Source organism: Bos javanicus, chromosome 22, assembly GCF_032452875.1.
Source record: "Bos javanicus breed banteng chromosome 22, ARS-OSU_banteng_1.0, whole genome shotgun sequence".
NCBI classification, from domain to species: domain Eukaryota; kingdom Metazoa; phylum Chordata; class Mammalia; order Artiodactyla; family Bovidae; genus Bos; species Bos javanicus.
The window spans coordinates 18,938,146-18,961,917 of NC_083889.1; the positions used below are offsets into that span (position 1 = coordinate 18,938,146).

At 39.6% G+C, this 23,772-nt stretch overlaps 1 protein-coding gene across 3 annotated transcripts in view; it reads right to left on the reverse strand.

Moving 5' to 3' along the window:
• Positions 1–23,772, reverse strand: part of GRM7 (glutamate metabotropic receptor 7) — a 935,064-nt gene that overhangs the window by 292,906 nt on the left and 618,386 nt on the right. For all 3 annotated transcript variants that reach the window (XR_009732459.1, XM_061396349.1, XM_061396348.1), the window contains exons 6-7: positions 17,256–17,456; positions 4,175–4,314 (exon numbers count right to left, since the gene is read on the reverse strand). Coding sequence is in view for 2 of the 3 variants with exons in the window: in XM_061396349.1 (XP_061252333.1) it covers positions 4,175–4,314; positions 17,256–17,456 (341 nt within the window). In the remaining variant the exon portion in view is untranslated. The remainder of the gene's footprint in view (positions 1–4,174; positions 4,315–17,255; positions 17,457–23,772) is intronic.

Consider the following 23,772-nt stretch of genomic DNA (forward strand, 5'->3'; position numbering starts at 1 on the left):
GAGGTGAATCAGAATAATTAGAGCAGAAGTAACATCGGGAGCAGGATGGCCCTGGATGGACAGGACACGCACCATGGACAGACTGGCAGCTGCGGCCTGGGGCTCCAGGTGAGATGGGTGGAGTACCCTCTGGGGAGTGCATGCAAGTCTTTTCTTTGTGATTCCAATTAGATTTCACAGTATCTTAAGGAGTCTATAAAAGACATCAACAGGGTAACCTCTTTGCAAGGCCAGTTATCTCAGTGGTCACCCTCTGAATTAACTCAGCCTTTCAGGGGTCTAAAAACAGTCCTCCCCCTGGCTCAGCCATTCACAATTTTAAGGTGCATGCTATAGCAAGCATCAGTCACTGGGTTCAGCTGAGGAATTGTGGTCCTGTCTGCTCTTCCTACCATAAGCTCTCAGCATGACAAGGAAGAATCAAAGCTGTTCCTATTTAGTGCTAAATCAAGCATATATGCCTGTCTAGCTTCCATAAACAAAAACAAAAATTCAAAGAATACAGCTTGGCCCAACTTTCCAGGCAAATGAGACGGACTCTTTTAAGTTGGGTGTTATTTGGAGTAGTTGGATTGGAACTGTGACACTTTCTATGAGGTTTTCAAGGCCTTGGGTTCTCTGCTATTACATTTTCTCTCTTTCTCTAATGCATTTCAAGGTCATTTATAGGTTAACAACTGCTTTTCTTTCTTTTTTTTTTTTTTTCTTTTTAATAACTATAGCCCCAAACTCTTTTCTGAGCTTCAGCCTTAATATCCATTTCATTTTGGCCCTCATGGATTTGGAAAGACTCAATCAGGGTTCTCAATCTTTCCCTCCTGTTCCAAGCTGTCTCCCTACTCTCTTGTTAGAGCATCCACAGGGTTCCTTAAGCTATAAACCTGGGATTCACTCTTGATTATTTTCCTCCAATCCCAGTATTACTCTTCCTTTGCCTCCAGTACTAAATCCCAATTATGTTATTCTTCCTGTAAGAAATGCAATTATAGCTGTATATGCATATACATACTATATATATATATATAGTATACATATAAATGTTTCCACTCATTTCATTGTATCTCTGCTAGTACCACATTCTCTAAACCAGTGGTTCTCCAAGTACTATCAGCATAGCACAGGTACTCCTTTGAAAGACATATATTTGGGCCTCCTTTCACTCCCAGATGTCCTGAATCAGAATCCCTGGGAACGGGCCCAGCAGATGTGTTTCTACAAGTCCTCCAGATGGCTTCCACTGGATACTGAGGTGGAGAACTCCTTCACTAAGCCACCCTATTTTAGCTCGACAACTGCAGTGTAGTCTTCATTAGTCTTTCTACTCCCATGCTTGCCCCTTACTATTCATCACCTTCTCAGTAGACAAAGCAATATTTTATTCCTAATTCTGAGCCAGCCACTCCTTTGTTTAATATTTCTTCATGGTTTTAAAATGTACTCAGAATAGAATCTTTAAAATATTTATCATGGTCTACAAGGGATGGCTCTGGCTCTTACCTAATGCCCTAACTTCTCCTCTCATCCCTCCTTCCCATCCTCTCCCTTAGCTACACCATCGCTGTGTCTACTTCTGACCTGCTCTGTGGATCACTCATTCTCTCCCCATCGTCTGCTCCTCATCTGCAAGGCCTCTCTTCACCTCCATCGTTCTTTCTCCTGCCATGCCTCTTACCACACTTTGGAATTTTCACACTCATATCTCTTGTTTACCGTGTAATGCTATTCAAGATCTTCAATTATGTACAAACAAGAACTACGTTTGTCTTGATTTCCATTATGCACCCACTGCCTTGTACAATGCTTATTGCAGGACAGGTACTTAAAAATACAAAAAATAAAACAAAGACTTGTTGAATGGCTGATAAACACAATTCGTATTAAAATACAAACCAAAGAACAACCTTCCCATCAGCTCACTGGGACGGTGGACCTTGAGAGGGAAAGAACTGAACAGATACAAGCAGAACCAGGTGGGATAATGTTCAAAGGATGTAAATGGCCTATCATGGCTTGACCAACCCATCTCATGCACAATCCTCTCTTCTAAAAACCATAACCCAAGCTGTACCAGCCCCAAGACGTCCATTCTGTGTTTTATGGTCAAAAACCCATACTCTCAATCATTTCCAAAGTGCCTCCTAAGGTCTACACGAGCAAAGGCTAATGGCATCATTTCCAGGTTTGGAAGAGACATTAGAAGGACTTCCCTGGGACACAGCCTGTGATGGTTCATTTTATGTGTCAACCTGAATGGGCTATGGGTGCCCTGGTATGTGGTTACAGATAGCGAGGGTGTTCCTGGCTCAGATGCACATTTGAACTGTTAACTGATTCAAGCAGATTGTCCTCCCCAATGTGTGTGTGTGCCTTAAACAACCTGTTGAAGAGCTGAACAGAACTGAAAGCCTGAGCCTGAGAGAACCCTTTCTCTCTGCCTATCTTTGATCTGGGACATCAGTCTTCTGCTGCCTTTGGACTCAGACTGGATCTTAAGCCATTGAGTCTTCTGGATCTCTGGCTTGGCAACTGCATATCTTTGGACCTCTCAGCATTTATGATAAATGTGAGCCAATTTCTACAACATATCTATTTATCTACCTATCTACTCACCAGCCTATCCTATTGGTTGCTTCTCTGGAGAACTCATAGTAATACAGGGCTCGTAAGACAATCATGAATTGTATATATTACTATTTCAAAGTAGATCTCTGGAACTAAGGAGCCCTACCTGATTCATAAGCCCAACCCAATGTACTTGTCCACAGCATCCCAGGTGAACATTATATGTGAGCTCAAGGCCACATCAAGGGATCTGCTGTAGAACTTCTTGAAGTACAACCCCCTAGTCGATGCATCTCAGAAAAAGAGGCCCTAGAGCATCCCTGCCACAGCCCCCAGGCTCCAGGACCCCAGCCACCAGGCTTAGGGCTGGACAGTTTACATCCTTTCTCAGGAGGGGAGAAAGAGGAGCTGTACTGGGCCCAGCCAGGGTAGAAGGATCCTGGCCCAAGTGTTCGTTAATCCTCAGGAAGACAAGCACATTCATTTAGACTAAACATTAACTTCAAATAGGGCATTGTAAGAATTATTATAAGCACATTATTGAGTGTTGAACCTGAAATAGTAAGAAATTAAAACACAAATAAAAAAGGGGCTGAAGAGTTGTCAGTTAATACCTAGGCAGGCATCTTTCAAACTTCAGAAGAATATAAATGCTAACCAGATGAGGCCATCCCATGACTATGGGAGAACAAGACAAAGCAAGGCCACTCAGCCATCATGTGTGAAACTAGATACACAGGACACTCTGCAGCTACAAAAATATCTAGACATTTCCTTTTCCAATTCACATGAGGTCTAACCATTCCTTTGTTAGTGACCATTCTTGCCCAGCTCTTATCCTCCCACCTCCTAGTTCAAAATCACCAAGACACCCAATCATTATATTGGTCTCTACTTCCTAAGAATGGCCCAACCCAAAACTGGTCCTTGCTTCCCAAAACCTCCTTAGAATTCCCAACTCAACAAATCTCATCTGAATTCCTCCACCCTGAAGAAGAGGAGTGCTGGCAGGAGTTTGTTTTTCATGTAGTGAAGTAAATAAACCTTACTGTGTTTGACTACAGGTGAGTTCCTGATGGGCTGTGCCTGGTGAACTCTGACATAACCTTGCACAAATAACTGGTTACTCACTCAAGGTCATGCTTTTCAGAATGAAAGAGAGGTTATGGAAATTAACCAACACTGATATTACCCAGAGAACCTCAGTGTAAGTCAAAGTGACTCAGTAAAATGAATTAAAAGAAAAAAAAATCTATGAGCAAATAAAGGAAGGAAGGAAGGAAAATAATTTGAGCATGAGAAAGATCTCATGAAAGTATTGAAGTATTAGCTGCTACCTTGTTGGTTAAGCAACTCGAGCCTCAGTTTAGATGAGGTGATGCACAGATTTGCCCAGTTCACAGTCAGGCATGAACTCCACATGCATGCCCATCACCGCCATCATCATCAATGCTCTCACTGTTGCATTATGATGGTTATCAGTCCCTACTGATGCTCTTAACAAGCTGCAAGTGCACTTGCGGATACTCATAAACATATCTGCCTCATGGAGCATATTAAAAACCTGCTCACTCATTTCACAAGCAAAGGAAGAGGGGCCAGCAAAACTCACATTGAGCTGAAGTTCATCTGTCCACTGTCCAATCAGTCGGTAGCCGGGGTTGGTGGTGTTCGTGGTCTGATACTGGAAGATGTCGTAACGCCCAGGGGCATCCCCGTTCTTGTTAAACATGACTGGGGTGCCCGCACTACCTGGGGAAGACAAGACAGTGACAAATTTTACAGTTAAACAAGATTCCATCAATCTCTTGTGCCCTGGGGAATAGTCTGAAGACCTAGTGATGAGCAAGGTAGCCTAGAGGTAGCCCTGTTGTTTAACAGGTTCCCCAACATGCTCCCTGAAACTCCTGGACAAGTCATCACTATGCTCTGTGAATCAGTAGATAAGGTGGGAAGACAATTTGTTTCCTCCTTGGAACAGCTCAATTCTTTAATCTCTTAAAGCATTTTATTCTACTTTGTCTTCTCTTGTAAGGAATAAAAATTAAATGCATTATTTTTCAGAGAAAATCTTAAGCTTTATTGTTGTTGTTACTATTATTATTTTAGTTTCTACCAAACACTAAATTGTGCATAAAGAATCAAGACATAATAAATATATTTTTAAAATGAAATACAAGAGAAGTGAAAAACAAGCTCAAAAGTTCACTTAAATACATAGTTGAATACTGATTGCATTTAAAAGTATTTTTGGCTGATTATTTCTAATTGGCTTTAAACGATAAGCAGCTGAAATGCTTAGCAGTTTGCCTGGTGAATGCTTAACAAACAATGGATTCTTTCTCAATTTTCTATTTGGGTCTTATTTAAAATGTCTATCTTAAGACTGTAAACAATTAGATAGTGAAGCCAATTTCAAAAGACTAATGCATTGTTTTGAAAAAATATATAACTTAAAAGTTGGATATGAGTGAAAAGTTCCTTAATATTAACCATAGGGAACAAGAGGCAAATCACATACAAAGTATAAAAGATGTGAATTTTAGTTACCTTACCAACAGTTAAAGAAGAATCACCAGAAGTTTATAACTGAGCATTATTTCACTCATGATCTCTGAGAAATAGGAAAAATAATACTGGCTTCAGGGTATGTGACTTCAGGGTATGTCTGCTCTGCCTATAAGTTAATACATGATCTATATTTCCAACAGAAAACAGTGCTCTATTTCCTGCTGTTTACAAGGAAGTTCATAGATCAATTACAGGCTGAAACAGAATCACTGAGAACATTTTGCTATTTTTAGGGGGAGGGGCCAAGTAAATCTTAGGTAAAGAGATGAAACACTTTCGATAATTCTCATTAAAAATTTTAAGATGCTGATGGTGGCAGAGCTTTGCATATGGCTAGTAGTTGTTAGCTTCTACAGAACTTGGGCCAACATGGTATTTGAATTAATGACATGGATGAAAGAACTAAGGCATGTTAACTGAAGAGGAGACAGAATGCTTGATCCAGTAAGAAAGGATGTCTTCTTCAGGAAGGGCTTCCCAGGTGGCACAACGGTAAAGAATCCACCTGCCAATGAAGGAGATGCCGGAGACTCGGGTGCAATCTCCGAGTCGGGAAGATACCCTGGATTAGGAAATGGCAACCCACTCCAGTATTCTTGCCTGGAGGATCCCATGGACAGAGGAGCCTAGTAGACTATGTAGAGTCCATAGGATTGCAAAGAGTCGGACACAAATGAGCACACACACGTGTGTACACACACCTCAGGGAGCAAGCATGATGCTGAGAGTGATTCCACACAAACGATCAATCAACACAACAATGAAGTTTCAAAAAGGGTCCAGAAAGTAGGACAATATAGCCGGTGACAAGAGGTATACAGAACTGCAACCTGGGCCTGCCAGCTACCCCTGCTGGGAGAGACGGCCCAGCTTGTAGACAGGGTACAGAGGCAACTAAAAGGAACTCTACACTATCCGACAAGTGTCAGGCACAGACTTTTATGACGCTTCTGCCTATTACAAAAAAAAAAAAAAAAAAATCAGAGCTTGTGACAGGATGTATAATGGTCCCCCAGGCAGGTCCAAGTTCTAACCCCTAGAACCTGTGAATGTCACCATACCTGGCAATGACATCTTGTAGGTGTGATTACATGAAGGATCAGGAGATGGGAGGGATTAACCTAGATAATCTGGGTGGGCCCAGTCTAATCACAGTGGCCCTTTTAAGTAAAGCAGCAGGAGTCAAAAGAGAAAGGAGGTGAGAGGATGAGAACAAGAGGTTGGGAGGATGCAAGGAAGGACTCCTGAGTCCAGGAGAGCAGGTGGACTTCAGAAGTCAGAAAAACCGAGGGAGCAGATACTCAGAGTCTCTAAAAGGATCCAGCCCTGTCTTTACCATAACCGAAGCTCAGCGGGACCTGTATCAGACTTCCAAACTACAGAACTGTAAGGCAATAAACATGTGCCATTTAAGCTGTTAATACCAAATATATGTCTTGAATTTGAGCACACTCCAGGAGATGGTGAAAGACAGGGAATCCTGGCGTGCTGCAGAACATGGGGTCGCAAAGAGTTGAACATGACTTAGAGACTGGACAACTGCAATCAAATATATGGTAGGTTTTAATGGTAGCAATAGGAAACCAATATAGACCTGGAGGACACAGAACAATAAACTTCCTAACTTTACGGGTGAGGAAGGCTACTTTAGGTTCAGAGATGGCAAGTCACTTGCCCCAGGTCCACTGAGCTCATTGAACTAGAAGAGTACACAACAACTGGCCTTGGAATCCACCAGAAAGGCTGTAAATCCCAGGTCTAACACTTCCTATATGTGTGACTTGAATCAAGCTATTCATACTCCCTCTACTTCTTATTGTAAGTAATAACACCTTTGCCTACCAGGCTCCTCCGTCCATGGTATTCTCCAGGCAAGAATACTGGAATGGGTTGCCATCATTTCCTTCTCCAGGGGATCTTCCTAACCCAGGGATCGAACCCGGGTCTCCCACATTGGAGGCAGATGCTTTAACCTCTGAGCCACCAGGGAAGCCCTCAAGAGGTTAGAGAGAATTAAATGTAATAATGTGCACAAGGTGCTTAATCTTCTGCCCTAAATGCTCAATAGATGGTCATTTTTAAAAAATAGCTTTCACTTTTATTATCATTTACTTTGCTGAAATGCATACAAACATGTGACTAATAATCTTGTGTGTGTGTGTATATATATTATATATATGTGTGTGTGTGTGTGTGTGTATATATATATATATATATATATATATATATATATATATATTTGGCTGCACTGGGTCTTAGCTGTGGCACGTGAGATCTTCTATGTTTGCTGTGGTATGTGGAATCTTCTAGTTGCAGCCCGTGGGATCTAGTTCCCTGACCAGGGATTGAACCTGGGCCCCCTGTATTGGGAGCATGGAGTCTTAGCCACTGGACCACCAGGGAAGTCCTCCCACACTAATCACTTTTCCCAATGTATCAAAGTTGTCTCTTCTAACTGGCATTTAATTTAAATTTCTTCATTGGTGTACACATTAAAAACAAAAAAAAAATCTTCCAAACAGCAGGCTAGAATCCATTCTGGGAATGGGTGTTCATCTATGAGTAACACTGATTTGGTCCTAATAACTTGAATCAGTGGCTGAATCTGTGTGTGGCCCAGGGCTCCATTTCAATGTGTTTCTTCTCTGCTTCACCTAGACACTAGCCCCACAGTCCACAGAGACACCCCCCAAGCCCTCTCTGTGTAGGAAGCAATAGAAGTCTTTCTTATTATTTTTCAGAAAGACATTACTATTCAGATACAGCTCTTTTCTTTCACATTGGATACTAGGATTCATGTTGTGCTTTGCTATAATTCTGCAGCTTCTACTCATTAAATAATAGGATGGGAGCTTTTCAGAGTCTGTGAGAGGACAGAGGAAGAATATCAGAGGCCTGGGGCTCCAAAGGATCTCACCCTACCCAGTAAATATTCATGGAAAAGGTACAGACTGCCTCATCTCTCTCCCTCCTTACAACCCTTTTGAGGAGAAATGATTCTCTCGTAGTGCCCTTTCCATGCTCATTAAAGATCATTCTTAAAAACATATAAGGCAGAAGAGCTGAATATGTTGCCTAAGTGAGGTGTAATGTATGGTGTGGCTCTGACTTTTTGATGGATTCTACAATGCAACTGGCATTTTTTTTTTACAGTCCCCCCTCACCCTGCCCTTTCACACACAAAACTCCCTTTTAACATCACCCCTGAACTGTTTGAAAGAGAAAAAAGGGGATTTGTGTTCAATGAAATCTGTATAAAAAAAAAAAAACGGATCAAACAATTGCAGGGGAAATTTATTTGATTAATAAATTATCAAAGGACAAGTGATTCCCTGCAGAAATGTCTACAAGGTATCAAGGCCAGAAAAGAAGTGTCCTAAGGTAAAGGAAGCAGGGCCGCTTGATCAGGTGGGAGGCTGAAAGGAGAGAATAGGTGACAGAACACATGCAAGGAGGAAATCTTCCCAATGAGAGCATCAGAGTGAAACTTTTCTTTTTTTCCTTGGATGGAGAATGATTTGGGATGTAGGCTGCTCCAGTGACAAAACAGCCTTTCGGCATCAAAGCACTGACCTGATAGGCTCTCTTCTCTTTTTGCCAACCCATACACAGGTTTCAAGCACCTCTACCAACGAAGCTAGTGGAGGTGATGGAATTCCTGTTGAGCTATTTCAAATCCTGAAAGATGATGCTGTGAAAGTGCTGCACTCAATATGCCAGCAAATTTGGAAAACTCAGCAGTGGCCACAGGACTAGAAAAGGTCAGTTTTCATTTCAATCCCAAAGAAAGGCAATGCCAAAGAATGCTCAAACTACTGCACAATTGCACTCATCTCACACGCTAGTAAAGTAATGCTCGAAATTCTGCAAGCCAGGCTTCAGCAATATGTGAACCGTGAACTTCCAGATGTTCAAGCTGGTTTTAGAAAAGGCAGAGGAACCAGAGATCAAATTGCCAACATCCTCTGGATCATCGAAAAAGCAAGAGAGTTCCTGAAAAACATCTATTTCTGCTTTATTGACTATGCCAAAGCCTTTGACTGTGTGGATCACAATAAACTGTGGAAAATTCTGAAAGAGATGGGAATACCAGACCGCCTGACCTGCCTCTTGAGAAACCTATATGCAGGTCAGGAAGCAATGGTTAGAACTGGACATAGAACAACAGACTGGTTCCAAATAGGAACAAAAAAGGAGTACTTCAAGGCTGTATATTGTCACCCTGCCTATTTAACTTATACACAGAGTACATCATGAGAAACGCTGGGCTGGAGAAGCACAAGCTGGAATCAATAATGCTGGGAGAAATATCAATAACCTCAGATACGCAGATGACACCACCCTTATGGTAGAAAGTGAAGAGGAACTAAAAAGCCTCTTGATGAAAATGAAGGAGGAGAGTGAAAAAGTTGGCTTAAAGCTCAACATTCAGAAAATGAAGATCATGGCATCTGGTCCCATCACTTCATGGCAAATAGATGGGTAAATAGTGCAAACAGTGTCAGACTTTATTTTTGGGGCTCCAAAATCATTGCAGATGGTGATTGCAGCCATGAAATTAAAAGACACTTACTCTTTGGAAGGGAAGTTATGACCTAGATAGCACATTAAAAAGCAGAGACATTACTTTGCCAACAAAGGTCTGTCTAGTCAAGGCTATGGTTTTTCCAGTAGTCATGTATGGACGTGAGAGTTGGACTATGAAGAAAGCTGAGTGCTGAAGAATTGATGCTTTTGAACTGTGGTGTTGGAGAAGACTCTTGCGAGTCCCTTGGACTGCAAGGAGATCCAACCAGTCCATTCTGAAGGAGATCAGTCCTGGGTGTTCTTTGGAAGGAATGATGCTAAAGCTGAAACTCCAGTACTTTGGCACCTCGTGTGAAGAGTTGACTCATTGGAAAAGACTCTGATGCTGGGAGGGATTGGGGGCAGGAGGAGAAGGGGACGAGAGACGATGAGATGGCTGGATGGCATCACCGCCTCGATGGACGTGAGTTTGAGTGAACTCCAGGAGTTGGTGATGGACAGGGAGGCCTGGCGTGCTGCGATTCATGAGGTTGCAAAGAGTCGGACACGACTGAGCGACTGAACTGAACTGAAGTGAACATAGGTTTCAGAAACACAGCACTGATTTCTGTTCATTACCTTTTACTTCTCAACAAACCATCCTAACAGGGAGTGCTGACAGAAGGACAATGTGTATTTTGCAATTTGGGCAGGGCTTGGCACAAAAAGGGCCTCTCTGGGGGCTTCTCTGGTGGCTCAGTGGTAAAGAGATCATCTGCCAGCCCAGGTGACACAGTTTCGATCCCTGATCCCAGAGGATCACACTTGCTCTGGAGCAACTAAGCCTGTGCACCACAACTATTGAGCCTGTGCTCTAGAGCCCAGGAGCTGCAACAAAAGATGCCACCACGATGAGAAGCCTGCGCACCGTAAGTGGAGAGCAGTCCCCGCTCACTGCAACCAGAGATAGCCTGCACAGCAATGAAGATCCAGCACAGCCAAAAACTAATAAATAAGATTATTTTTAAACAAAGAAAAAAGGGTCTCTCTGTTTCACTCACATCAGCTGGGGCAGCTTGAAGGTCACATGGTTAAAGGCTGATGCTGACTATCAGCTGTAACCTCAGCTGGAGCCATGAAAGGAACACTCACATGCAACCTGTTTCTTAGCTTCTAGGCTTCCTCCTAACGTGCTAGCTGTGTTTGTAATACAGAAGTCACAAAAGAACCATGCAACGGCCCTATGACAGTTTATGGCTTAAAATTCACAGACTGCAACTTCCGTATTAGACACACGCTCACTCAGATTCAAGGAGAGGGGACGCAGATTTCACCCTTGATGAAGGAAAGGTAATTACATATTTCAAGACGACAACAAGGGATGCATCATCTTTACAAAACTGACCACAACCCAGTGTGTTTTCTGGAAAGTAATAACTAACTCTAGGTGCAGACATACTTCAGATTAAATACTTCGCAATAGAGCAATTATCTATGATCATGTACCCATGAGAACAAATTTGGTAAATTTACAAATACTGACATCTGGTTGGATAAGCAAACGTTGAGATAACTAGAATTTAGGCTCAGGTCACTGCATTCATGAGGGATGCAGGAAAGATGGCTAGAAGTCATAAAGACAAAATTAGCCATCTTTTCTGTTGGTACACAAGAGGAGGTTAAGTGCTTGGTGAAGATGTAGCAATCCTTTAGAGCATTCTATTATCACTTCCTAAATTGACATTTCTGTAAATGTGAAGGTTGAGGTTATTAAACTGTACTGCAAAAAAAAACTCCCAGGGGTATGAAAAATTCTGTACTGAAGTAACAGAAGAGCACAACTAAGCTTACTATGATCAAGAAACATCAATATTTTTCTAAAATATACAAAAGAGAGGTGACATTTTTCACAAAAAAGAATCTTAACTTATAGGTCTGTCTCTGTCATGTGCTAGCTGTAAAGTGTTGGACAAATATTTTCTCCTCCCTAGCATCTGATTAATTTGTCTAAAAGTCAGGACACTGAATGAGTACAAAAAGTCAAATTTCTTTTCACCCTAATAATTGCTCAATTAAAGTGACATGAAAGCCACTTAACTAAATCTAACAGTTTTTTTTTTTTTTCCTGCTTTATAAAACCGTTGAGCCCTGCTATTAACAAATGTCACACGGCCCTGGAAGTCTCCTGCCTGTCCACGTGGCAGAAAGAATTTCCTCAGAGAAAGGAGATTGTGTTGACATCAGAGCATGATTACAATGACAACAGAGAAAGGGAATGAATTGGCCCTGCCTGTGCTCTCCCACAGAGTCCGTGTTCCATGATGGAATAGCAGGAATAAGCCATTTCTCTCAAACGCTTAATTAAAGTCAAGAAAGCAGGCCACGAAGTTAGGTACCCGAGGTAACAATAACAGCATCATCACTACAAAACCACGTGGCTTTAAACACCAAGATTCTTAGTTTCTCTATAAATTAGTTTATCTGTTGAAAAAAAAAAAAAAAGAAGGAAAATAACTATACCTAAGCCATCTGGGATTATAAATATTAAAGAAGCCAGTATACAAAAAAGTACTTAGAACAGTTTCCGGCACATAATATTTATTTGGGACATAGACCCTGAGTCCAGTCAGTAACTCAGCAATTCTGGCTCATCAGCGGGTAAGACCATCTTAACTAAATGAGTCTACAAGCACTCTACGGAAGAAGAATCAGATGAGAATCACCAAAAATATTCTCAAAATGACCAATTTTTTTTGTTACTGGCCTCTGAATGGTGATGTTTATCTATGGACCAGAATACAAAGCCTAGCAAATGACCCCAGGATATATGATGAAATTTATATGTACCTGGTTCTGGGAAAATTATATATTTTAGGAGATTCTGTATGATGAGCAAGAAAACTACAAAAAGAAGGTGATTTGTAGTTGAATTATTTTTCTGGTTGTATTCACAGTCAATTTTGTCTCCATCTCAGCTTGGAAACTGTTGGTTCCCAAACTGGATATGATTTTTCTTCACCCTGATGCTAAGTAACTCCTGAAAGATTGATTCAATATTGTGGGTTTAAATGGGTTATTATTTAAAAGAAGCAAGAAGATTTTTTAAACCATAATTATCTAAACCAGGAAATTAACATTGTTATCATGCTACTTAAAACTAATCAACAGATGTTCTTAAAATAACTGTCCCATTCATATCTTTTTTTGGTTTAAGATCAATGTTTCCATATAGCATTTAATAGTAATGTCTCCTAAATTCCTTCCAGTCTGGAACAATTCATCCATCTGTCTTTCTCCTGACCTGGACACTTTTGAAGAGTATGAGCCAGTTATGTTTTAAATACCCTTCAATTTGGATGTCTGATGTTCCTTCATGATTAAATGGAGGTTATATATTTTTGGCAATAAGACCTCAGAAGTGATGCTGTAACCTTCTCAGGGTATCTTTTTAAAATTTATTTATTTTTGTTAAAGTATAGTTGATTTACAATGTTGTGTTAGTTTCAGGTATACAGCAAAGTGACTCAGATTTATATACACAGCTTTTTCCCCATATAGATAATTACAAAATACTTAGTTCCCTGTGCTATAGTAAGTCATTGTCCATTATCTATTTTATATATAGTAATATGTGTATATTATTCCCAAATCCTAATTTATCCCCTCCATCACCTTTCCACTTCAGAAACCATAAGTTTGTTTTCAAAGTCGGTCTCTGTTTTATAAATAAGTTCATTTGTATCATTATTTTTAGATTCCACATACAAGTGATATCATATGATACTTGTCTTTCTCTGTCTCATTTGCTTCACTTTATATAATAATCCCTAGGTCTATCCATGTTGCTGCAAATGGAATGGTTGCACTTTTACAGCTGAGTAATATTCCATTGTACATATCAATATATCTACCATGTCTTCTTTATCCATTCACCTGCCGATGGGCATTCAGGTTGCTTCCATGTCTTAGTACTCTAATAGTGCTGCAATAAACATTCGTGTGCATGTATCTTTTCAAATTATGGTCCATCTAGTCAAGGCTATGGTTTTTCCTGTGGTCGTGTATGGATGTGAGAGTTGGACTGTGAAGAAGGCTGAGCACCGAAGAATTGATGCTTTTGAACTGTGGTGCTGGAGAAGACTCTTGAGAGTCCCTTGGACTGCAAGGAGATCCAACCAGTCCATTCTGAAGGAGATCAGCCCTGGGATTTCTTTGGAAGGAATGATGCTAAAGTTGACACTCCAGTACTTTGGCCACCTCATGTGAAGAGTTGACTCATTGGAAAAGACTGATGCTGGGAAGGACTGGGGGCAGGAGGAGAATTGGACGACAGAGGATGAGATGGCTGGATGGCATCACTGACTCTATGGACGTGAGTCTGAGTGAACTCCGGGAGTTGGTGATGGACAGGGAGGCCTGGCGTGCTGCGATTCATGGGGTTGCAAAGAGTCGGACATGACTGAGCGACTGAACTGACTGACTGACTGGATACATGCCCAGGGGTGGGATTGATGGATCATATATTATAGTAGCACAATTTTTAGTTTTTTAAGGAACTTTCATACTGTTCTGCACAGTAACTGCACCAATTTACATTCTCACCAACTGTGTAGAAGGATTCTGTTTTCTCCAAAAACTCTCCAGCATTTATTATTTGCAGACTTTTTGATAATGATAATTCTGACTAGTGTGAAGTGGTACTCACTGAAGTTTTGACTTATATCTCTCTCATGATTAGCAGCATGTGATGCTGTTAAGTCTCATTATTGGTGACATTAACCTAGATAACTTGGTTAAGTACTGTGTTCCAGGTTTTTCTACTTCAAAGTTGCTCTTTTCCCCTTTGTAATTAATCTGTTCCATGATGAATGACACTTTGATGCTATGAAAATATCTTATTTCTCATCTTACTCTAGCCCCAGAATTTTAGCATCCATTGATGATTCTTACCTTAAGTAATTATTACTGAGGTCTTTGGTGAATTTCATATCTCCATTTTTGCATCCTCCCATCATGTTGTCCCTTCTCCCGCATGTATGTGTTCAATTATTTATTTCTGTGAGCATGAACTCATTGATATTTATTATATTATATCAGTTAAATCCATTATTGGTCTAGAATTAGCTGGTGGGATCTTCTTCAAGCTGGTTCCTTTGCCCCTTCGACATGGTCCCATCAATTTTTGAGCACTTTCTTACTTTGTGGCACAACACGGTTTCAAGCTCATCTTCTACTTGCCCTGCTCCAGCCCCTGAATTAAGAGTTCCACTAGAGATCCCTAGCTCTATTTCGTTGGAGAATGGTATTTATAAATAAGATGCGAATGAAGGTGCAGTTATTTCTATCAGGATGTCATCACTCCTAGGTACTCTCAGTGGACAGAACTAACAGTAGAGGTTTGTGCGCATACAGACGTAACCCTATCCATTTCTGTATCTCTCCGACTGTGTGCGTATACTGCATGTTGGTATAGTCAACACAGTGTTACTTTAATTTTCTCCCATCCTTACTAGTCATTTCTCTCCCTGACAATGAGACACCTGATGCTCATTATCTGCAATATTTTTTATTAAATCTCTCAGTTCTCTTATGCACATAAATAAGCCTCAGAATTGTGGGGAAAAAACATACTAACTTCTAGCTACTGTGCACTATCTGTGTACTACTCTTCATATCTTCAGACTGACAGTATACAGTTAAATACTGTCTTCAAAAATTACTTGCATTCTTTTTTTTCCCTCACTCCCTGCAGTATGGTTACATTATTCATATGCAATATATTAGGTTTATTACTGTATAAAATTTTGCATTATCCCATGTAGAGATTACTTTTTTAATCAAGATATAATTGACATTCAAGATGGTTAATTTTATGTGTCAGCTTGACTGCAGAAGCCCTGACAGCTGGCAAAACTTGATTTCAGTGTATATATGACATTGTTCCTGGAAGAATGGTTAAAGTGAATAAAGAATTGTTGAGTTGCTGAACAGAATGAAGCAGGTGACCCTCCCCAATGTGGGCTGGCGCCACCAAATCCCTAGAAAGTATGACTAGAACCAAAGGCAGAAGAAGGGCAAATTCACTCTTTCTGCTTGAGCAGACACCCATCCTCTCCTGCCTTCAGACATTGGTGCTCCTAGTTCTCTGGCTTTCAGAAGCAGATCAGAACTTACACCACTGACCCTCTGACCCCAAGGCCTGTGCACTTGGACTAAAGCACCCCGCTGGTTCTCTGGTTCTCCAGCTTATAGGTGGCAGGTCGTGGGGGCATGTCAGTCTCCAAAACTGTGTCAGCCAATGCTCATTATAAATCTCCTATTATATTCCTCACTCATCTCTACTCATTTATTTAATTTCTGGGCTTCCCTGGTGGCTCAGAGGGTAAAGTGTCTGCCTGCAACGCAGGAGACCTGGGTTTCATCCCTGGGTCAGGAAGATCCCCTGGAGAAGGAAATGGCAACCCATTCCAATACCTGTGCCTGGAAAATCCCATGGACAGAGAAGCCTGGTAGACTACAGTTCATGGGATCGCAAAGAGTCAGACACGACTGAGTGACTTCACTTTCTTTCTTTATTAATTTCTACCAAAGTATTATACCTTGAGAAATAAGTTTCTAATATGAGATTTTGGTGTTACAGAAAATGATAATCATTATTTCAATTAACTTGAGCACAAAGAGAACTGGCCCTTCCTTTTCCTCTTATTACTGATGTTCACCAAGGAAAAATTTGGCAAAAAAAAAAAAAAAAAACTTCTATTTTAAGAAAAAGAGGGTAAACCATGAAAGTGCAAGTGAAGTCGCACAGTTATGTCTGACTCTTATCAACCCCATGGACTGTAGCCTTACAGGCTCCTCTGTCCGTGGGGATTCTCCAGGCAAGAATACTGGAGTGGGTTACCATTTCTTTCTCCAGGGGATCTTCCAGATTCAGGGATTGAACCTGGGTCTCCCACAGTGCAGGCTGACTCTCTACCCTCTGAGCCACCAGGACAGCCCCAGGTAAACTATAACCCTCCCCAATTTATTTATTCATTTGCTCACTCACTGCTAAATAAGACATTTAGGATTTATACTATCATTTGAAACGATATAATCCACATACTCAAGAGTAAACTGTAATCTGACTACTTAACCAATGAAACCAGAATATCAGCACTTAGGATTCCAAAAAAGACTGGAATAGAGATGTTTAAATATGTTTAATGAGCGCAAGCAAAATATATCGCATGATCAAGATATTGGAATTTTGAAATATTTGTTTAAAAATATACCAGATGATTATGACACATTTCTGTCTTGCCAAAAGACTTAAATGCCACCAAGTTATGTATCACCCAGAGTTATACTATTGGATGTTCTGGTTATCTGGTTTACCACATGTCAGCATATTAGAATATTGGTAAATATATAAGAGCATTAAAATCATACTTGCCATAATGTGACTTCTTAGATTCATAAAGTACTTTGGTATCAATGCTTCACTGTCATTATGAGCGTTTTACATATAATACTTTAGACATACTAGAGTTGCATGGCATTCTCTAGGTGTTGTTTTTCTAAAACATAAACTCCCCATGTCAGCCTGAGGGGGATGAAAAAACACGGAGACTCACCATTGAAATTCACATTGCGGATATACTTCAACAACTTCTTGCCCCCAGCTTGCTCCATCTCTGGACAGACACCCCGGTAGTCAGCACAGAGATCCTTGTTCATGTGGTGAAGGGCGTGAGCCATGGCATACACCGCGTCAATCACAAACTGAACTTTGCCCTCCTGCTCATAGTTGGAGTCTTTCCCAATTCTCTCCTGTCCTGCACATGGAAACAAGGAACACACACAAACACTGGTGTTGAGGAGAATGTTTCAATTTGCATTTACTTTCAACTCTGCTTAAAGAAAGCAATGCTTTGAGGAACACAGTCCTGCAGGCCACATATCTACATTTGGCTACCATGTTGAGTTGCTTTGATGGTTTTGGGTGTTTGACTTTGGAGTTCATTCCTGGCTATTTGTTCATTACTGGAGTTCATTACTGGGAGTTCATTTCTGATATATTTGATAGATCTCAGAAGCAGCACTTCTAATGATCACAATCACAACCTTTGTAATAAGCCAACATTCTTTCTAAAACACAGTGGTCCCAGAGAGTCAAGGGATTAATGGGATTAGAAGCTGGGCCACCACATTCAAATCTTCAAAGCTCACTTATTCTAGAAGGGGATGGACCAAAAAAAGTAAGAGAAAACTAACTAAATACTACCCCTGAAATCACTACCTTCTTCTATATACCTGCCCTTCTTCCTGTGTTGTCTGTCTCAGGTTTTGGTATTACTGGCAACTCAGATGCTCAGGCTGGAAACCCTGATGTCTTTTTTTTTTAATTCTTTCTTGTCTCTTAGTCCACCCTCCTACATACATATATCTAACGAATAGCCAAAATCTCTTAAAAAGTGAACAGTTTTGGCCACACTACAAGTGTCCCATTTCTGCTTCCTCGTCTCCAATCAGGACACAATGCCAGGTGTCCCTCTTCATTCACTCATTCTTCCATGTTCATATTTCCAAACCACAGAGCTAAACACTTCACCCTCATGCTCAGAATTCTGCAATGTTCTTCACTGCCTGCAAAATGAAATCCAAATACTTTCCCTTGACAATGGAGGATATTCATCACTTTGTTCCTCTCTGCCTAGTAACAGTAAGAACCAGCAGCGATTAAGTGCCCTCCACTGTGCTGAAAGCTTTATATACATGATTTTTTATTTTATCCTCACTTTGTGACTTAAATATTGTTAGTACTCATTATACAGATGGGAAAGCTGAGCCTCACAGAAATGAAATCACCTTCCCAAGGTCATGTATGGGAATAGCAATGATAACAACCCCTGCTTCCAGAACCCAGAAGCAACATTTCTCTGACTTCATTGGCCCTACCTCACCTTCTTCCTAGAATTCACAATCTCACACACACACACACACACACACACACACACATTTTGGGAAGAGTCCCTGAAGGAGGGTGTGGCAACCAACCCCGGTATTCTTGCCTGGAGAATCCCATGGACAGAGGAGCCTGGCGGGCTACAGTCCATAGGGTTGCAGAGTTGGACACGACTGAAGCAACTTAGCATACAGGCACGCACACATATATATTTTGCTCCAGACAAGTATGGCTATTTTTCCTGTAAACATCAACTCTAATATTAAGTTATCTTTGCTCAAGCTCTTTGCTTTGCCAGAAATGTCCCTCCTTGCTTTTGCTCATCATAATTTAATTCTCACTCCATGGCATAGTACAATTGTTGCTTATACTTAGCTTCTTGATCACAAAGATCTTCATAAAATGTTTCAAATCTTTATAATCAAATTAATAGTATCACTGCATTTTAATGCTTTACCAGACTTTCCTTTCCTTTTCACACCCGTTACATTCCCAGCACTGAACACAGAATTTATATCTGATAGATTCTAAAAAACACTTGTATTAGTCATTCATTAAGTACATGATAATACCAGGAACTCTCTTTAGAACTCCCGAACCTCTACGACAAATAGTTAACCACAGACTGAGTTTCACTTTCACAGCAGCACTGCCCAGACTATTTTCAATGACACATTTGTATAGGAATGAAACAACAGGGATTCTACAATCCCAGTCCATTCCCCTACAAAACAGAGTGCTTCCCACAGCCACTGTGTTCAACATTACTTGATTTCTTTACTGAGAGATTGTTTCAGAGTATTTAACATAAAGTATAATTTCCAAGGTGGAAGTTCAGAATTTCCCCAAATTATGTGAATTCGTATTTTTGCTTTACAGAGCACACGTTAGTATCTCAAATGGCAGACACTTCTGTGTTTCATATGTATACCATTCAAGTACCAATCAACCTTGTGCTCACTGCTCTTCACTGGGTCTAGACCTGTGCAGTGTGTATAGAGCAGGGATCTGTTTGGGAGAAGATAAAATCTGTCATGAATCTGCACTGCTCCCTCCAATTCAAATTCTGGACCACAGGGTTTTTGCTTATCTCGACACCCTTACATGTCTGCCTCTTTTTTTTTTTTTTTTTTAATGAGGAAAATCCTGGTTCTTAATGACACCATTATAACTATTTATTTCCTCAATTCTGTAATAAACAGGTAACATTCTTAGAATAATAATCATGTTAACCAACAGTCTAAAAATGTAGTGCAATGAACAGCCATGGAAAATGTGTGTTTCTCAGTTCTTATCTGAATATTTTGGTCATTTAGTCTGAGAAAGGCGATTGCTGTGCTCAAGAGTTTTTTGCTAAATATTGGCAAATTCCCCTCTAATGGGGTTGCACTAATTTGCTCTCCCACGAGCAAAGAGTGAGAGTTCATTTCCCAACAACTTGACAACTGAGCATGTCCTCAAACTTGGATTTCCGTCATATAGGTGAGAAATGCTGTAACAGTATATTTTTATTTGCATTTTTCTTACTACAGGGGAGGTTGAATATATTTGCATACAGTTCAAAGCTATTGTATTTATTTTATGCTATATGTTTTAATTAAAAGTCATTTTCTTCTGTTTTAAAAAATAGTTTTATTAATAAAGTATATTCATTCTTTCAGATTAAGTTGCAAATATTTTTCCTAGTTTGTCATTTTTCTTTTACTCACTTTAGATATTTTCTGCATAAAATTATATTAGATAAAAACACTTTTTCTTAAAAAAATCAATTTATTTTCTTATTACTGCCTCTGGATTTTCAATCATAGCTAGAAAAAATGCCCCACTCCCAGAGTATAGAATGATTTTTATCCATGCTTTCTTCTAGCACTTATATAATTTTATTTTTTAAACTTAGATGTTTCATCCACCTGGAATATATTCTGGTGTGCAATGTGAAGAATTAAAATTTTATCTTTTTTCATATAACTAGTTATTGTAACATACGTCAGTTCAACTTTTCTCACTGATATGAAGTGTGTCCTTTATTATATACTGTTTCCATGTGTAATTAGATATATTTCTGGATTTTTAACATTTATTTCACTGTTTGATTTGTTTATTCATGAGCCAACACTACAGTTTCATTTATAAAGTCTTTATAATGTATTTTAATAACTGGTAGATTTAACCTCTCTCTCACTATAATTATTATTCCTCCCCCTCCCCAAATGTTCTGGTAGTTTTTGTTTATGTACTCAAATGAGTTTTACTAACTACTTACCTATCTTGAGAAGAGAAAAAAAAATTGTTATCACATTTCCTGGGTTTACACTGTATTTGTATATGCTGTAGCACTTAGCTAGAACACAAGTCTCTACAAAGGTGAGAATGCCCATGTGTGACTTTCCATTTGCTCGTCTATTTTTGTTTCCTTTAATGCTGTCTTAAAATTTTTCTCACGTGAGTTTTGAGTGTTTTGTGGAAAGTTAGCATTTGGTATTTTACTTGGTTTTGCAATTGTAAGTATGGCTTTCTTTCCTGAGTACTTCCACTGGTTTATGGTTGCATACAAAAAAATTATTCCTCGTTTTGTTGTGGTTGTTTATTATTGTCCAACTTTCTGTCATGAAAAAATTTAAATGTAGAGCAAGGATGAAAGAATTTTACAGTGAACTCACTAGGTTCTCATATTAACATTTTACTATACTTACGGATATAAGGCAATTCATTTTCTAATATTACTTTTATAACCTGCTACTTTACAAATTTCTCTTATTTTTTATAGTACTTAAAAAGGCAATCTTGAAGGTGTTATGACCATTACAAAATATACATTATGAAACAGGTTCAGACTAGTAATTCAAGACAGCAGTTTTTCAACTACTTTTATAAAGACATTCATATCAGATGGAATGCCTTGAAAAATAATTGCAATATTTTAAATGATGAAATACTTTATTACGTGTGAAACATTATAGGCTTTATCCCTCTTTGGAACAGTCACCAGACAGATATATTAGCTTATTAAAGGCTGTGAGGAAAAGGCGCACATTTGTCTTTGGGGCCACTAGGACTTGGAAAATGTAGCCTCATAATGAAACTGTGTATGGCCCCTGTGTCTTTATCTTAAGTAAAATGCTAGCTGAAGAGTTAATGTTTGGTAAATGTGAAGATGTAGAAACAAAGAGTTGCTGTTGGCTAGAGAACTGGTAAGAATTTAGACCATAAATTTGCCACATGACAGAATCACTGAACTCCCAGTTACCCAAAAGATATTGACAAAGGTCTAAGCTGTTTTTACAGGAAGCAGACCCCCTCCAGGGGAAAACTGCTGACGACAAGTACATAGACCCTAGACGGTTGAAACCAGAAGAACGAGGATGCTTGAAACTCCACCTTGATGCCAACCAGTCCGAGAATGATCCTCCTGCTGACCACGCCCTGTTTCTTGAACACTATAAAGCTCCTCACAACCCCCTCACATGGTCTTGAGGGCATTAGCTCGCTGTGGCCCCCTCTGCCAGGCAAAGCGATAAAAGCTACTCTTTTCTACTTCACCCAAAACTCTGTCTCTGCATTTCTGTTCAGTACCAGTGATCAGAGGCTGTGTTTCGGCAACAACATCAAGTTCATTAACAACAACAAAAGGCTAACTTTATTTCCCCTACCGTGGTAAATGCAACTGTGCACCAAGTTCAGAGTCTCTGGTTTTTCATCTACCACCCTACCCTCCTCCCCTAACTGAGATCTGGCCTCTTCTGGTACCGGCGGCCACTGCAGGAGGACGGGCTTCTGGACATTTCCTGAGCCTCACTGACTCAATCCTCATTTATCTAAGACAACTCAATTTCCTCCTCAACGAGCACTAATTTAGGAACAGGCCAGGGTTACAATTCTACATGATGAGATGTAAGAAAAGAGTTTATTGGTTCCACATATAAAATAACAAAAATGAACTTATTTACAAAACAAAAATCAACCCATAGACACAGATAACAAATTTATGGTTACCAAAGGGGAAAGTCAGGCAAATGAAGAGTTTGGGATTAAGTGACACACATTACTGTATATAAAATAGTTAAACAACAAGGACCTACTGTAGAGCACAATTATGTAGATATAACTGAATCGCCTGCTGTATATCTGAAAATAACACAAAACTATAAATCAACTATATGTCAATAAAAATGTTAAGTATATGGGAGAATTCCTGAGAAAGTTCATTTGCTCTCAAAGAGAGATGGAACTCAATTGTATCAGATGTTTCACACATTCCCAACACATACACATATACAGGCACGCACATATCTGCACACACATATTCTGCAATTACTCTAGTCATTTTGTGGTCCTGAGCCAATTATCCAGCATACAAATAACAGCAGAATAAAAATGGGGTAGTGATGTGAAAATACTACTGAGCTGTGAGTTAGCCAAGCCAAGAATACTGTACACTTTTTTCTAAGTGACACATTCAATATCTATTTAACTAAAAAGCTTGATAATCAATGTTTCCCAGGCTTTTTTGAATACTGCACTTCTTATCCATGTACCATTTTACAACATCTCAAGGGACAAGCATAAGAATGCTTTCTCCCCAACAAAATTGCAAAGAAGGGTAGTTTCAAGAAATATTTTTAACAATGTAGATTAAAATAAAAAAAAAAGAAAACATTTTCAATCAGTTCACAGTTAACACCTCATTCTTTCAGGCTTTCTGATGAACTGAGATGTCGTTATATTCTTTTCTTGAATGAAGTTCATCCTTTTCATCACATTTCCCAGGAAAGGGTTTGAGATTTAGATAAAATGAGAACTCCAAAGCATTAATTATTTTTTTTATTTCCTCAGCATGCAAAGAAGCTTTCCTTTTAAAATCTCCTGATTTTCTGATGTATTTTTATTTTTACCCAAACAGTCCAGTATTTATCTTTAAATGCACACTCCTGTAAGCTTTTGTTGAATAAACTATCAGCTGCTCTACACAAACTCTCTCACAACCAGAATTTCTAGTGTTTGTTCTGCTAGCGAGGTCTTCTCTCTTTGAAAGACCTACTTATCTTGCTGATTTTAATATACTATTTTCTCAGAATATATGCCTTAGGTAATCTGTAAGAGCAAACTATTAGGGAGAAAAAAAGAATAGAAAATGTAAGAAGTTATGGATCTGAAATTATTAATAGAAATAATCCTATTGCAAAATT